This window comes from Podarcis raffonei, chromosome 6 (genome assembly GCF_027172205.1).
Source record: "Podarcis raffonei isolate rPodRaf1 chromosome 6, rPodRaf1.pri, whole genome shotgun sequence".
In the NCBI taxonomy this organism is placed as follows: Eukaryota; Metazoa; Chordata; class Lepidosauria; order Squamata; family Lacertidae; genus Podarcis; species Podarcis raffonei.
Window position 1 is genome coordinate 97,268,603 of NC_070607.1, and position 16,099 is coordinate 97,284,701.

At 52.6% G+C, this 16,099-nt stretch overlaps 1 protein-coding gene across 9 annotated transcripts in view; it reads right to left on the minus strand.

Annotated features, from left to right (window-relative positions):
• Positions 1–618: 618 nt before the first annotated feature.
• Positions 619–16,099, minus strand: part of NOL4L (nucleolar protein 4 like) — a 130,467-nt gene continuing 114,986 nt past the window's right edge. For all 9 annotated transcript variants that reach the window (XM_053394709.1, XM_053394707.1, XM_053394706.1 and 6 more), the window contains 6 exons: positions 10,292–10,563; positions 8,058–8,243; positions 7,529–7,720; positions 3,911–4,033; positions 3,291–3,492; positions 619–1,899 (listed from right to left, as the gene is read on the minus strand). In XM_053394709.1, the coding sequence (XP_053250684.1) occupies positions 1,691–1,899; positions 3,291–3,492; positions 3,911–4,033; positions 7,529–7,720; positions 8,058–8,243; positions 10,292–10,563 (1,184 nt within the window). In that variant the 3' untranslated portion in view covers positions 619–1,690. The remainder of the gene's footprint in view (positions 1,900–3,290; positions 3,493–3,910; positions 4,034–7,528; positions 7,721–8,057; positions 8,244–10,291; positions 10,564–16,099) is intronic.

Below are 16,099 nucleotides of genomic sequence, written 5' to 3' on the forward strand. Positions count from 1 at the left end.
AAGCAAAAGTCGTTTCCGTACAAACTGGGCGTAGGAATGGAGTGTTGTATTTCTTTCACCTCATGAAACAAGGCAAATAAAAACTGAACAAAAGAAGCTCACTTCCGATAGGAAAATGGCCCAGTATTCCTGGCCTATGGGCCCTAAAGGGGAGAGCTTCCAGTAAGGAACTTAGGAGTGCTGCTGCTGCAAATTTCTCCTAAACTTTGCAAGGGCTGGTACTCTGTAGGTACTTTCCCTAGCAAGCTGTGGCATCATGGGGAAGCTTGGGGGCAGTCAAAGTTACCCAGCTGGGAGCAGAGGGGAGGTGTAGCAAATTCACCCCACCTCCGAGGCCTTGGGCTTTCTGGTGTCTTCTGCTGGCTCTGAGCAGTTCCCACAGCCTGGCTCTGCTGCCTCAGCTCCTCCATTCCTGATTTTAGCAGCAGTGAAAAAATATTGCACTGAGCAAAAAAGCAAGTGCATTTCGTGGGTGGAGAGGCATGGGCGGGGGCTGTGGGAAGGAGAACTGGAGGGGAGAAAGTAGTGGCTCAAGCCCAGTTCCATGCATCAGAAACTGGGCTTCTTGCAAGAGTCCTTTGCCTAGTTGGCTGCAAAAAAGCCTTCATATAAAAAACAAAACCCCTCCAGGAATGACGTGAACAGGAAGCTGCATTTCGTCCCTTCCCTTTCCCCTTCATGTAGCTAATGCAACCTTGCCTTGAGCAAGCCCCTCTCCAAAAAACAAAGTTAGGAAGGGCAGCGAGGAAGAGGCCTGGTCTGCTGGCTCAAATGCCCCTGAGGGTTGACGACTGGACTCTCCCCGAGTCTGGAAAAAACCCACAACGCAGAGTGAGGTAGAGTGTGGAGGAAGAAGGCTGGGCAGCTGCTTCTCTTCTGGGCCCCAGGGGCTTTTCCTTTAAAGTGACCAGAGCAAGTCCTGCTAACTGGAAGTGGCTGGGGGACAGGGCTGGCCTCTGAGCCCCGCGGCTTCTGCCATAGGGCTGCCTGGTGGAAAAGGGGGAGGAGAAGCAGAGGGTCTGCAGCTGGCTGGGCGGCTGGTCTCCTCATCCTCACCCTCCAGCCCCCCGGGAACACGGGACGGAATGTGTGACTGTGCAGGATTAAACCTCCTCCTCATCTGACAGACACAAAAGTGGCAAATCTGTACAAACTCAAAAATTCATTTTCAAAAAAGAAAGAAAAATAAATTAGGGGGTGGGGGGGAGAGAGGGAGAAGGGGAGGAGAAATCCTGGCGAGGAAGGGCCCGTTTCTCAATAAATATGGAATTTCTAAGACATGGAAGAGGCAGGATGGGGGGGGCAGGTGCTGGAAAGGGGGCTCTACAAAAGTAAATTCTGACTGTGCCTGTAGCTCCATCCCCCCCCCAGCTCTCCCCACCCCAACGTCTTCCTCCCCCCCCAAATAGTCCTACGTCTCTCCAGGCTGCAGGCCGGCTCCTTTGGGTCGGTGTTGGAGTGCACTGGCGCAGGCAGGTTCAAAAGGCAGGTCCTCAGGCCCTGGGCTCCTGCTCCAAGAAGAAACAGATCTTTTTGGATCCCACCTTATAAAAAATAGTCAGAACCTGTGCCAGCTTGGAGGTGGTTGGTAGGCAGAGCAATGGCCAGTCCTGAGCAGATTATCAAAGGGAGCCCCTCTGCAAGCAAAGGACAGTGTCTTCTGGCACAGGAGCCAAAGGGAGGCCAGCAGTCAGTTCTGCTGTAAAATGAGGTTTTCCAGTTCATCTGCAGAGCGGAGGAGGAAGGCTGCGGACTCCCGGTAGCCGGCGATCAGCTGCCGCACCGCACTGATCTCCGTGGGGCTGAGCTGGGCGGCTGGCACCCCCCTGTTCGTGCTGTTGGTGGTGGCAGGGGTGGGGGTACTGGGCGCCCCACTTTTCATGCTGAGGTCGGTGGGGCCTGCGGGCAAAGAGCAGGAGAGGGGTGGTCAGGAAGCACAAAGGATGCTGCTAGCAGGCGGGTCACAGGGGAGCCTGTCCTCCTCCCCAAAAGCCCTGCCCCAGAAGAGAGATTTCCCGTCATAGGGATGCGTGCTGCTCATCAGCCTCTGGGAAGAACACAACCCGTGCGATTTGGGTGGCTGTTTTGGCTTTAGTGTGACTGTCGTAAGCCACTATGAGCCAAGGGGCAAAGCGGGGCACACGTTTAAAGAAACGGAGGAGTACCCGCAATACATCAGTGTTAGCAAGCGATGGCTGTTTGGGCTCTGAGACCACATTGCTCCCCAAACACTGTCTGCGGCTGCCTCCAGAAGGATAGCAAGGCAGGGCAGCCCAGGGAGGTGTAGACAGCCAAGGAGGGAGCTTTGGGCAAGCTTGACAGGCCAACCATTTGCCCTAAGCAGGGCGCCGGAGATACCAGGTTTGAGATGGGACAAGGAGCCCTGAACAGAGAGAAAGCAAGCAAGCTGGGAAAGTGCCAAGCAGAAGAAGGCCTGAGGCCCCAGGGCTCTCCAGCAGAGGAAGGGCCAATGCCCCCCGAGGAGAGTGCACTCAAGGACCCGCAATCTTCAGGGAGCAAAACGCATCTCCCTCAAGGGGATTAGGCTTCAGTGGCTGGAGCCCAGGGTGGGATCTTGCTTGAGAGTTAAGAGGCATTAGGAAGGGATGAGAAGCGTTAATCCCAGAGAGGCATCTTTTGCGGCTCCAGAAATCACATCCTTCCAGCGAGGGCAAGCGGTGAGTGAGAGGAGGCCAGAGGCCACTGAGGCACACCTCACGACAGGCACTCAGAGGATCCTCCCCCCGTTCCCAAAAACCAACCGGGCAAGATGGTGGGAGGTTCACACTTCCACGTTTTGTCAAAGGAGCCCCAGAGTCTCCCATTCCTGAGGCCAAAGGCACAACGAATGACAGGTGCACAGGGCGAGGGGCTGCTGTGTTTGCTCATGAGACTCTGGCCTGGACTCACCCTTTGAGGGCAACACCTGAGGGCACAGCAGGGCATTCTCCAGCCTGAGGGCTGCATGCCCTTGTAGGGGACCTTCCACAAGCCACATGCCAGTAGTGAGTGCACACAGACACAAGGGGGGGGGCAGAGTCACCCCACACTTCCTCTTTTTCTCACATGCACATGAAACATTCATTGACTTCATTCTCTTCCTGGCCCCTTTCTCTCTTTTCCCTTCTCGCACCCCTCCCCTCCTCAACTGCCTCGTTTCCCCACAGCAATTAGGCTTTTTAAAAGCTCCCTGTGGCACCAGTGAAAGCTTTCTAAAAGCATAATTCGTGGCGGGGGGGGGTGTTGAGCCAGAGCTTCTCCCCCCAACCCCACCACCACCCTCTGCTTACCATTACTGTGATTCCCTGTCTGGAGTGAGGAGGCAGGTTGCAGGCTGCCTCCAAGGCTTCCGTAGCTCCGGTAACTGTAGTTCAGGCTCCCGTTGATATAGACGGGATCTTGGGAGAAAGAAGAGGCTGGCAGTGTGTAGGACGAATGAGTGATGGCGGCCGAGTCCCGGGAGTGCTGCTTGTCCAGGGCAACCGGCTCATCCTACAGGGGAGGAATCATAGAGTTGCAGAACTCGAAGGGACCACAAGAGTCATCTAGCCCAGCCTCCTGCAATGAAGGAGGTTCTTTCCCAACATGGGTCTTTAAGCAAGGGGTGCACCAGTCGGGGGGAGGAGCGTGCCTCGCCTCAGGCCCCTCCAGCCAGGCAGGGGCTGAGGGAGACGAGGAGCCCTTTGAGCCAAATACCCAGAGGCCTGTTCTTTCCTCTCCCCCCCCCTCACTGCACATAGCGCCACACCCATTGCCTGCTCTCAAAGCCACAAGGGCAACATGCAGTCTGCACAGCTTGTGAACAGGTGGCGATGGGGCGAGCACAGGCACAGCAGCGGAGGCACAGCACCCCCAGGGCACAGAACCCTGCGTCCAGCGCCAAACCAGAGGTCAGCTCCAGGGCCCGTACCTGTGACGTTTGGTAGATCTCCAGCCGCATTCTTTTGGCTGCTTTCCGCGTCTCACTCTCGCAAGCTGCTGCCAGGATGTTCTCGGCCATGGCTGAGGTCAGGTGGGGCGGGGTGGGCCTGGTCTGGGGACACATAGAGCCGGGAATGTCAGCCGTCGGATAAGAGGGTCAGTGGGTGGGCAGGCAGACCAGACAGTCAAAGGAGAAGAACCACCAGCTCAGGGGGAAATGAATGGTTCTGTATTTACATGCTTATATCCCTCCTTTTGGCCTCCAAGGATGCTTAGAACACATCAGTTAAGAACAACCAGTTAAAAACCAACCAATTAAAAACCAAGAAGTAAAATCTAAGGGTGCTCGTTCAAAATGCCAAGCCACGTAACAGGGAAGAAAAACCGAAGCAACTCCAAAGCAGGGCACAACAAAACAAAAGGAATGCTAACAATGTGCTGAAAAGCCCATCAGGCATTGCAAGGGAGGGAGTTCCACAATCTGGGTGCCATGATAAAAAAAGAAGTCCTGTCCTGGAACCCCTCCAAACTCCTGATGACATGCTTGGTCCCAAACCATTTAGGGCTCCCCCCACTTTAAAACAAAAACAAAACCTTTTCTGGCTTTAAGGATACTTTACGTTGTACCCACAAGCAAACCAGAAGCCAACAAAGATCAACAAACACCAGATAAAACAACATGTGCAGTATCCACAGCCACAGCCTTGCCTGCTGTATTTTCAGAAACTGACATTTCTAAGTTTTCAAAGGCAGTGTAAAATGTGCCGTAGCAACCTAACCTTGTTGTGATGTGACCTGGGCACATGAAACAGTGGCAACATCTATGATTTCCAGGAAAAGGTGCTGTGCCAAAGCATTCCTAGCCACAGCTGCTACCGTGTGGCTATCCAGGACCAAAGGCAGATCAATCAAATGTTTACCAACCATTAACAAAGTAGAACATATGAAGAAGTACAAAAATCAAAGCCTCCGTAGAATCAATGAATTATTCCCAGGTGACAAGTTGGAAACAAACCATTGTAGAGGGTCAAGGATACATTAGAATGTTCACATATATATTGTCACCTGTTTGGTTAAACATTTATTAGATCCATCAAGGAAAACGCTCAAAAGATCCCCCGAGGATCTTCCAGGAAGCCGCTTCATAAAAGAGATAAATTATGCTTTCTCTAACCCCTTGATAAAATATACAGCAAAGGTATGTAGGAGAGACTGTTTCAAATTCTAAGTTTGAAAGGACAGCACCTAACATGGTAGGAAACTATGGCAAATCTGCCATCTAGGATCTTAGAGGATAAAATGTTAAAACATGCCAACAAAACCTCTCTTCTGAACTTAGGCAATGCTAGAAAACTTAGATATGAAATACAGTTTGCTAGAAGCAGGAGTGTAGCAAAGCGGGTGCGGTAGGTGCAGCCCACGCCGTGTCTCCTCGCTGAGGGGGGTGACAAAATGGTGGGTGGCACTCACTGTGGGGCGTGCAGCACGCCCAAGCCACGCATCTCTCCTGGGAGTGACGCAGTGGCTGGAGCCCCCTCAGGCTCTGCGCTGCCCCAAACAGTCTGCCCATTCTCTCCCCCTCAGCTGTAGGGAAGCAGGCAGACTCCTCACCCCTGTGGGTGGCTGGTCCCGCCCCCAGGCGCAGGGCACGTGTGCCGCCCCAGGCACCCAATCGGCTTGCTCTGCCACTGGTTAGAGGCAGACCAAGTCACAGCTGATGACTGTCATGTAAGTGACCCAGAAACCAGGTCAAGAGAACTCTCAGTGAATCTGATCCTAACAGCAACTTTGTCTTGACTAGATGGTCTCAGCTTCCTACAAACATCCAATCCATTACTGGACTCAAGCACCAATTCAAGATCTCCAAGCATTCCCAAAATAAGATGCAAAACAGAAGACTGTTGCCAGCATTTGATTGAGACCACACTCTAATTCTCCAGACAAGCTCTCCCAGAAGTTTCACATAGTGGTGGAAATTATCAACTGCTATGGGACCCCATGACCAAAGCCCACAGGACCTAACAGCAGTCTCCCTGCACACACACCCCCGCCCCATCCCACCCAGGTGACTCAGCAAGGTCAGTGGGAAGGGTCAGAGAATGGACGATGCACAGGGGAGAGAGAGAGTTGGACAGGCATCCCTAAGTGGCCAAGTCTTCCTTATCATGGCAAAAGCATGGAGATGCCATCCCACAGGGCAATTACCGTATTTTCCCCTCTATAACACGCAGATTTTTTTCTCCTAAAAAGGAAGGGGAAATGTCTGTGCGTGTTATTGAGCGAATGTGTGGTCCCTGGAGCCAAATGGCACGAGTGGAGGCAAAAAAAATCAGGCAAAAATCAAATCGCACGTCTCGGAGAAGGGAAACCTGAAAAGAGGAAGCGGCTGCTTTCTTGCATTCTGCCTCAGGGTCTTACTGCCCACCCTCCTCTGTTTCCTTGCTGTGTTTGCTCAAACGGAACAAAGAGCAGGGAAAGCCCCTCCCCTCCAGGCAAGCACAGGGGAAAGCAGAGTGTCGTCTCTGTGCTCCGGTGCTGCTGAAAACATGCAGGAGGGAGGGAGAGAGAGAGAGAGAGAGAGAGAGAGAGAGAGAGAGAGAGAGAGAGAGCTGGCTGGCTTGGGTGGGTAGGTGAGGGAAAACTTTTGCCTTCCTTTCCTCCCTCCCGTTATACCCCTCTTCTGCATTCTTAGCCAGCTGCTTCTTTGCACACCCCTCTCGTGCTCCTTGTCCCTTCTGTGTTTTTCCTTCCCTCCCCACTTAAAATGTGGTTAAAAAGCATGGATCCACATGGATCCTCAGGATCTTTGCATTGGGTCACCCCAAATTCACCATCAGAGCACATAGCATGTCCATGGCTATAGCCTGCCCCCCAAAAATCACACACCCACTGTTGCCTGGGGCTGCAATGGTGCAAAAACGTGGTTACAAAGCATGGATCCACATGGATCCTCAGGATCTTTGCATTGGGTCACCCCAAATTCACCATCAGATCACATAGCATGTCCATGGCTATAGCCTGCCCCCCCAAAAATCACGCACCCACTGTTGCCTGGGGCTGCAATGGTGCAAAAACGTGGTTAAAAAGCATGGGTCCACATGGATCCTCAGGATCTTTGCATTGGGTCACCCCAAATTCACCATCAGAGCACATAGCATGTCCATGGCTACAGCCTGCCCCCCAAAAATCACACACCCACTGTTGCCTGGGGCTGCAATGGTGCAAAAACGTGGTTACAAAGCATGGATCCACAGGGATTCTCAGGATTTTTGCATTGGGTCACCCCAAATTCACCATCAGATCACATGTCTGTGGCCACAGCATGAAGCACAAAGATGATACATCCACTGTTTCATTCAGAATGTTTTTTCCCTTGTTTTCCTCCTCTAAAAACGATGTGCGTGTTATGGTCAGGTGCGTGTTATAGAGCGAAAAATACGGTACATAGACTGGGTCCAGTGAGGCTCATATGAATGAGGAATGGAAGCAACAGGGGTTGGGATGGTTCTCAACTATCTTAGGAGAGGAGATGCAGAAGGAATTGGGGATAATAATAATAATAATAATAATAATAATAATAATAATAATAATTTTAAAAAACCCTCACCATCTCCATGCCATTCTTCTTCATGCGGCGGCAGGATTTGAGGTAAGTGCGGATGCGCTTGCGAGCTCGCTCCTGGAACTCAGGAAACTGCCTGCTGCAGGATTCAATGATGGCCTGGATCTTCTCTTTGGGCTGTTTGGAGATGGGAACCATGCGGTCCAGATTCTCATCCACAAAAAGGCGTACAAACATCTGCAGAAACAACAGGGAACATGGGGAGCTGCCTCACACCTGAATGGATCGTTAGCCTGCCTGGTTCACAATTGTCTGCTCCAGTCCGGCGGGCGAGGGCACTAGGTTGGGGGAAGGGTGGTCTACTCTGACTGGCAGCAGCAGAAACTCTCGGGCAGTGTCTTCATCACCAGTTACCAGAGATGGGCTAAAGCAGGGGACAAATCTGTGCGCAAAGCATGGGATTGGCCGTTGAGCTGTAGTCCCTCCCCTCTCACAGGGGAAAGGAAAGGTGCAGCCATGCTACTGAACCCTGTCTCCCCCCCATAGGGCTGATCATACATAGAGCTGCCCATACATTGAAGGCCTTTAGCCGCTCTGGGTCCATTCCTTCCGAATCGTTCATCTTGTCGTTGTCCTCATGGTCATCGTGCTCGTCGTCATCATCGTCAGCGGCTGGAGCTCTGCCCACAGTCAGGTCTTCAGGGCAGCCGCTGACCTCGGTCTTGACGGAATCGTAACTGCCAGAGCTGTACGGAGGCGACTGAGGGAGGAGAGAAAGAATCAGCACTTTGAACCGCCCCCCTGGCTACACTGTCCTGCTTAGCCTTCTGGCGGCTCACAGATCTCTAACTTTGGGAGGGCTCAGCCTTGGTTTCTACACTGTCTAAATTTGTGGGGGTGGAGCGGAGAGAGGAGGCAGAGGGCTAAAATGGGACGGACTGGGGCACAACCACATCACTCCTACAGCGAACGCTTGGGAAGATCCAAGTCCACACCCCCTGTTAGGAAAACATTCTTCAAGAAACAGATAAAACTTCCTTTAAACTTTAAAGAGGGTTCCAGAATTTTTTTTAGTGTGTAGGAGTGGCACTCTTGGCTTGATTGGTGTCAGCTGCAGGTGCAAATAAAGGGAGGAAGTTGCAGGCTGCAATTTCTGCACAAGGAAAGCACACACACACACACACACACACACACACAAAGTTTATACCGTGCTGGATATAGAAAGAATGTACCGGGTTCCTTGGTTCTCAAACGTCTTGGTTCTCAAACAACTTGGAACCCAAAAACTGCAAACCTGGAAGTGTTCCGGTTTGCAAACTTTTTTCGGAAGTCACATGTGCTCTGTTTGGAGTGTTACGCTTCTGTTTGGAGTGCCACACTTCCGTTTGGAGTGTTACGCTGAGGTCTGTCTGCTTTTGCTATTTATTTTGCATTTTTGTGGCTTTTTTTTTTTTTTTTTGGTGTGTGACTGTGTGGGACCCAGTTCAGCTACTGATTGATTGTGTGACTGCAGTACATTGTTTATTCCTTTCATTTTATGGATCAATGGTCTCGTTAGATAGGAAAATTCATGTTAAATTGCTGTTTTGGGGGTTGTTTTTAAAAGTCTGGAACAGATTAGTCCATTTTGCATTACTTTCTATGGAAAAGCGTGCCTTGGTTTTGGAACGGACTTCTGGAACGGATTAAGTTTGAGAACCAAGGTACCACTGTAAATAGTTTGTATATATTAGGAACTGAAACACTTGTGCAACCAGTCAAGAAATAAAGAAGCTCTTGACTGAGGAATTTGACTATGACTACTGTTCTTGTCCTCTGCCTCCGGGGGGGGGGAAACTCTGCTATAAACAGTGAGATGAGGCTTTACTGAGGTGCCACCACACAAGCAGGAAAGTGCAGCAGAAGTTTGTGGGCGGTAACCTCTAATACCCCAAAATATGGGTCAGTCTGAAGTGTCCTCTTCTTTCCACCTTGGGGAGTTGAGGACAGCCGTGCTGGATTAGGCCTAGCATTCTGTTATCAAAGCTAGGAAGCACACAAGGGAAAGCAGGAAATTGAGCCCCCCCCCCAGCTGTTTGTTCCAAGCAGTCACAGAAAGGTTCAGCCACCATGAGGACCAGCCAGCAACTGCGAATCCCCCAGAACCTTGGCGAGAGCTCTTGCCCATGGAAATCCCCTTTCTGTGAGGTCCATAAAGCAGATGGTGCATTCATCTCACCATGCTCTGGTCATCTGGCCATTCTCTACAGACGCCATAGGGCTCCACTGCTGTTTTGGCTCCCAATGGGCAACCATCGTTTATTTCTGCGAAAAGCTCCAACCGCACAAAAGAAGGGCCACTGGGCCAGGACCCCCAAAGGCCGGTGACTCTGCTTCCTTTCTGTCCTAAAAGGAAATGTTTCTGGCCGAGATAGGACTAGGAACAAGGCCCTTGGCTTAGGAAAATTTGCTGGCACTGGTCTGAGTGTAGTTGGTCGGTGGACTACGGTGGCGAAGGAACACAAAACGTGGAGTGCTCTAAATTTAACGCAAGGCTAGGCCACAGGGCCTCCTTATCAGGGTGACTGATCTTCTCCTATTACCTAGATGGGTCATCTGCTCTCGCTTCAGCCTCCACATGGTCTTCTTTTGACTCTGCCACCGTGCCTGTAGCCAGGGGGAAACTCCACTACTGCCATTGGATGTTAGGTGGAGGGACCCTTCCCCTGCCCCCATGTCAGGGGCTTTCCCCATGCCACTGGCTGCTACAGTCACTTTCCACACACACACACACACACACACACCTCTCTCTCCCACACACACACACACCTCGGCTGTGCTTTTGGCTCCATATTTCGCACGGCTCCGCAGGCCATCGGCGCTGCAACTGTCCGACTGGTAGGAGGGGGTGACGTGGGCAGGTGCCAGCTTGTCGCACAGGTTGATGGGCTGGTCCTCAGAGGAGGCACTGAAATCCATGGGAACGGCAGCTCCATTCCCGTTCATCTCTGGGTAAGCGGCATCCCCCTGAGTGCTGCTGGAGGTGGACGGGTTCAGGGTTGAGGAGCCGTTCCCGCTGCAGCTCTCCGAGGAGGAATCGTCTGCAAAGAGAAGCGAAGGGGCCCCGTTACCAGAAAGACCACAGACCCCAAGATGCTGCTACTGTTGCGGCCCCAAACCGGCAGCCCGCAGCGGGGAAGGGGCAGCAACAGCTCCTGCAATATTGTCACCCAAGGCACAATCTCACTCTTCCCTTATCAACATCAGGCCCCCCCCCAACAAAACCCCAACAATGCCACCCTGAGGCCCAGGGCAGGGCTTTCTCAGTGGTAGCTCCCAAACTTTAGAAGGGGAAAGCAAACCTCTTTCGCCCACCTTCTTCTGAGGGTGAGGGTGTGCATGATTTGTTGCTATTTTACCCATTGCTATTTTATGTTACTTCCATTTATGTTGCATTTACTTTGTGCAGATGTTTTCACCAGAGATATGTATATGTATATGTACATATACATATCACCTTGCCAACAAAGGTCCATATAGTTAAAGCTATGGTTTTCCCAGTAGTGATGTATGGAAGTGAGAGCTGGACCATAAAGAAGGCTGATCGCCGAAGAATGGATGCTTTTGAATTCTGGTGCTGGAGGAGACTCTTGAGAGTCCCATGGACTGCAAGAAGATCAAACCTGTCCATTCTTAAGGAAATCAGCCCTGAGTGCTCACTGGAAGGACAGATCCTGAAGCTGAGGCTCCAAGACTTTGGCCACCTCATGAGAAGAGAAGACTCCCTGGAAAAGACCCTGATGTTGGGAAAGATGGAGGGCACAAGGAGAAGGGGACGACAGAGGACAAGATGGTGGGACAGTGTTCTCAAAGCTACCAGCATGAGTTTGACCAAACTGCAGGAGGCAGGAGTGGCTGGCGTGCTCTGGTCCATGGGGTCACGACACGACTAAACGACTAAAGAGTCAGACACGACTAAACGACTAAACAACAACAACATGTATACGTATTTGCATGTTTTAAGATGTTGCAAACTGCCCTATGACTGTATGGTGAAGGGTGGTGCAGAAATATCAAAATGAACAAATGTGGAGATAATACTGGCATTTACCAGGCAAATATTAGTGAGATAGCATGTCCATAGTCCTTTAGAATTACATGCCAGTTAGTTCCCTGCCACTGAGACTCAGTCCCACCCCCCCACACCCCGGTCTTGTACACCTGCCTTCAGGCTCCCAAGGCTCCCTTTTTATACGAAATATCATGAAGTAGCGCAGAGGCAGCCAGCGCGGGGCTCCCTAGATACTTTAGATGACAACTCCCATCAGCCCCAGGCAGCACGGCCAGTGGCCAGGGATGATGGGAGTTGCAGCCCACAGCATCTAGAGGGCATCATCACACCGGCAGCTCACAAAGGAGTCTGGGCAATTCTTTTTCAGGAACTTCCATTTCCCAAAGGACTACTGAGGATGACATGGAAGCCGGCAACATTAACCCCTTGCAAATGACCAGAGTGCCTGGGGACAGCCAGGCTGCATATCCACAGCAGGGACCAGAGGAAGAAGGACCACTGGGAGGAGCACAGAGAGAAGAAACACATAGTGCACCTGTAGCAGCAAAACCAGGCGCCTCCACCTGCAACAAAACATGTCTCTCCTGTATCAGTGTCTACAGCCACAGCAGGCGCTGTAACTCTCCAACAGTTCGACTTCACCCTCAGAGGCACACTCTTCTGTTGTCTTCTGAGAAAGACAGATGCCAACCGACTGAGGGTGAAAGCTCAGGAGGGGGAAAAGGTGAGAGCCAAACGTCAGAGCTCTTCCTGTGGGCAGCTTTGAAAGGATGCCTTTTGTACACACTGGTGAGAAGATACTTAAGCCGAGAGAGAGAGGAAGAAGGATGGCTGCTTGCAGTGTGTACACTCAGCCCTCTTTGGCCTTCAGTAAACCCGTTTGGCAGGTTTATTCTATTGTTTCAAGAACCTGGAAAACCTGCTTGACCAGAGGTGCTGGAGTGAATGTGTGTGTCCTCCTGCCCCCCCCCCCCCGCAGTGGGATAGGAAGCCTCACTCCAGTCGCTTTCAGAACTCTTAAAAAGGATTGTCCCCAGCGCTAGCTATGGGGGCAGAGATTCAGAGGGTGGCCCTTCATTTCTCTGCAAGCCCACCCCGTCCCTTGCCTTCCTCAACACATCTCTGGGCTGAAAATAAAGGGGAATCCAGGCGCCTTGTGTTGAGGGTGCAGAGGCAACGACAATGCCTCTTGCCACTTAGCAAGGACCACAGGATGCCTGAGCATGTGTGTCTGCGCCTGATGCTGGAGGAGCTCCTCTGGTCCAGCAGAGGGGAGCCAATGGACTTGGCTGCCATTGCAACTGTGGTCACAAAGCCAGCCTGCCAACGCGTGGCCCTGGGCAAAGCGCTCTCTCGGCCTCAATCCCCCACCTGCAGAACGAGGGCAAGGCAAACGGCGCCTGCCATCTCCCATCTTTCCCATCCCACCCCATCCCACCCAGCCTGCGGATGTACCACCTCGCGCTCCTCCCCCCCTCCCACCGTTGCCAGGCTCTGCTGCTCCCCTGGTTCCCATGGAGATCGCCTACGTGCCTTGCCTTGCCTTCCCCCCTCAGACACATTTGTTCCAGCCCTGGCATCCATCATAGAGAGAAGGTCTCCCTGCCTGCACAAGCGCAGGGGCCAGGCAGCATTTCGCACGCAGCAGCAGGCTCTGCCTCCTTACACACTTAGGCACCCAGCAGCCCCTCAGCAATGGCACTGTGCTGCCTCTTCCCAAACCACGGCTGTGACTTTGGGCACCAGAGAAGGGCATGGCCTTCACCACCTCCATCCACAGCAGCTTAACTGGGAGATGACATCCCAACCTCTTGCCCTCACGCGCAGCTCTGAAGAAGGTGCAAACACGTCATGCACTCATTCATCCTGTGCTTGCTTTCTCCACGATCCAAATCAGGGGCCAGTGGGCAGTCTCTTTTTACACACGCGCAGCCACCTGCTGTGTTTCAGGGCACAGCCTCTTGTGGGGCACATTGCTACACGCACCCTTCCCCACCAAAGCCTCCTGGCCGGCCCGCCCATGCCGCCTGCCACCACAGCAGATCCTTGGATTCACGAGGTGCTGCAAGGCGGGGAAAGGGCAAAGGCCTCGCAGAAATCTGCTTCCTGCACAGGCCGAGCACTGGGTGCTGAACAAAGGAGCTGCAGATGGCAGCCCCCAACTTCCTCTTGCTGGCTTCCTCACCCAGGTGGCAGGACAATCAGGGTCAGGCGGCTGCTGGTGGAGAAAGCCCCGCATCCTTGTGACAGACGGGGAGCTGCGGGGGGGGGGGGGCAGGAGCAGGGAGGTGTGGCTGCTCTCCTTCTTTCTGCCTGCCCGCCCTCCCCTGCAATCTACAAGGAAGCTGCGGAATGGCTTCCCTCGCCAAGGCCCTTCCGTCCTTCGCAACAAACAACACTCCGTGGCACCACCCTGTGATCAAGATCTCGCTGCAAGCGGCAAACAGGAGCCACTTCTCCCTGCTGCTGCTGGCCCCCCCCCCATGAACACACTTCTCACCCCTGGCATCTCTGCCCAGTTCTCCTGTTCTGCGCAGGTGCTACAACCATAAGCCCTTGTATTCTATCCAGAGTCCTTTCTGACAGGGGAGAGAATTCCTATGCCATCCGTTGGTCACTGAAAGCCCTTGGACCATGAGTTTAAGAGTACTCAAGCTAAACTAGGCTAAGCAATTCTGAGTATGTGCTCTGGGTGATGACTCCACCTCTCACGCCTTCCACCTCTGGCTGCAAGGAGGGGCAGAGGGAGGGCAATCTGATTATGCCCAGGAACACAGGAAGCTGCCTCGCAGGCATATCTACCATTTCGGCATTCGTTGAGGGTACGGAGGCCTGGTCGGAAGAGACACTGCATGCCTGGAGATTGCAGAAGCAGAAAAAGACTGGACCAGTCTTCCCCAGTCTGGCTCCCTCAACATGTTTTGAGTGGCCGTGCTGAGACAGATGGGAGTTGTAGTCCAAAACATCTGGAAGGCACTAGGTTGTGGAAAGCTGAACTAGAGTCCCACACAGCCTGAACTTTTGTTATCAGTTAAGAGCTGCTACTGACCAAGATGGAAGCAATACTGCCACATTAGACCCTGGTCCTTCACTGCTTTCTTTGCAGGGGGAATTTGGGCTTCTCCAACTTTCTCGGTAGAGCAAGTGGCCGCTACCACAGTTTCTGCAGCTGGGTATGCCAGATACTCAAAGTACTGAGTGAGGGCATAAGCATCCGATCAGCACCCTGGCATTGCCAGAGATATTGCCGGAGATCCAGGGGTGCAGTGTTCAGCACCTTCACTGTCCCAAATAACTGCAATGGCCTGCTTGTACCTCTAAGCTGCTCCCGGAGAGAGGCACCTTCTCCCTAGAGCCTCTTAGAAATCCTGAACACAAGAGGACTATTGGCTGTACATTTTTACATTTTCATGTTTTGATTTGCGCATTGTAAGATACAGCTGGTTAGAAAGAGAATCGGTATGAGAAGAGTCCCACTTGCTTATGAAAAATCCAGTGTCAGATCCCTTCTTAGCCAGGAACATCAGTGCACAATGTGCCTTGCAGGCAGGCATACGCGAGTCAGATGGGTGGAATACACCTTGCCAGTTCTCTGCCTAGTCTCTCCACCTCTCTGCCAGTTCTTGCATGGTGTGAATTGCTACCCGCTTTGTCACACGTTTCCATTTTGTGCCTGGTGCCTGCCTAGATCCATTGGGCATGGGGGATCTCCCCGCTCCCGCCAGCATAGTTCCTGTAATGGGGGCAGATCTCTGCCAGTGAATGGAGAGGAGAAGGAGGGCAGGAGGGAGGGGAATAGCCAGCCTAGCAGTTTGAGAGGCTTTCCCTCCCCCTGTTCTCAGCTCCTTCCCGGAGGGAGGCTCCCAGCTTTATCCAATGATGCCTCTCTGAAGGATTAAGGAGAATTATTCCTGGCCATGGAGGCACGAGCTGCGCACCAGGCTGCTGTGCAGTGAGCCCAGGCAGGCATTGCCACAGCAACAGAGCCTCTCCTTCTGTGCCTGGCCAATGGCAGGCCTCCCCAAAGGCCAATGGGAGAAAGTGTGCGCTGCCTCGGGACCATCCTTGCTGCCTGCTCCTTGGCTTCTCCCTGGATTAGCAGCAGCCCCTGAGCTGCCGCTGGAGCGCCAACAGCACATGGCAGTGAAAGGCTGATCTAGTCCCATCCACTCTCTGCAGCACAGGCCGGCAGGAGAGAGAAGTTGCAATGGGCCCCTTTCCCTGCAGAGCTGGCTTTCTCCACTGACAGCAGAGGAAGCAGAGATGGCTTGTTTCTAATGGCAAGGATCACAGAAAAGGATAAAGAAAAAACCCAAGGATTGAACTTGCTGGATTTTTTTTTCCCGCTCAAGGAATGAGCAGGATCTCATCCCCAATTGCCCTTGAAGTCAGACTCAGCCGGTTAAAGCGTGCTGCTGATAACGCCAAGGTTGAAGGTTCGATCCCCATATGGGACAAGTGCACATTCCTGCATTGCAGGGGGCTGGACTAGATGATCCTCAGTGTCCCTTCCAGCTATGGGTCCATGAAAAGGATGCCTTACCTTCCAAGCCTTCCAGGGCATG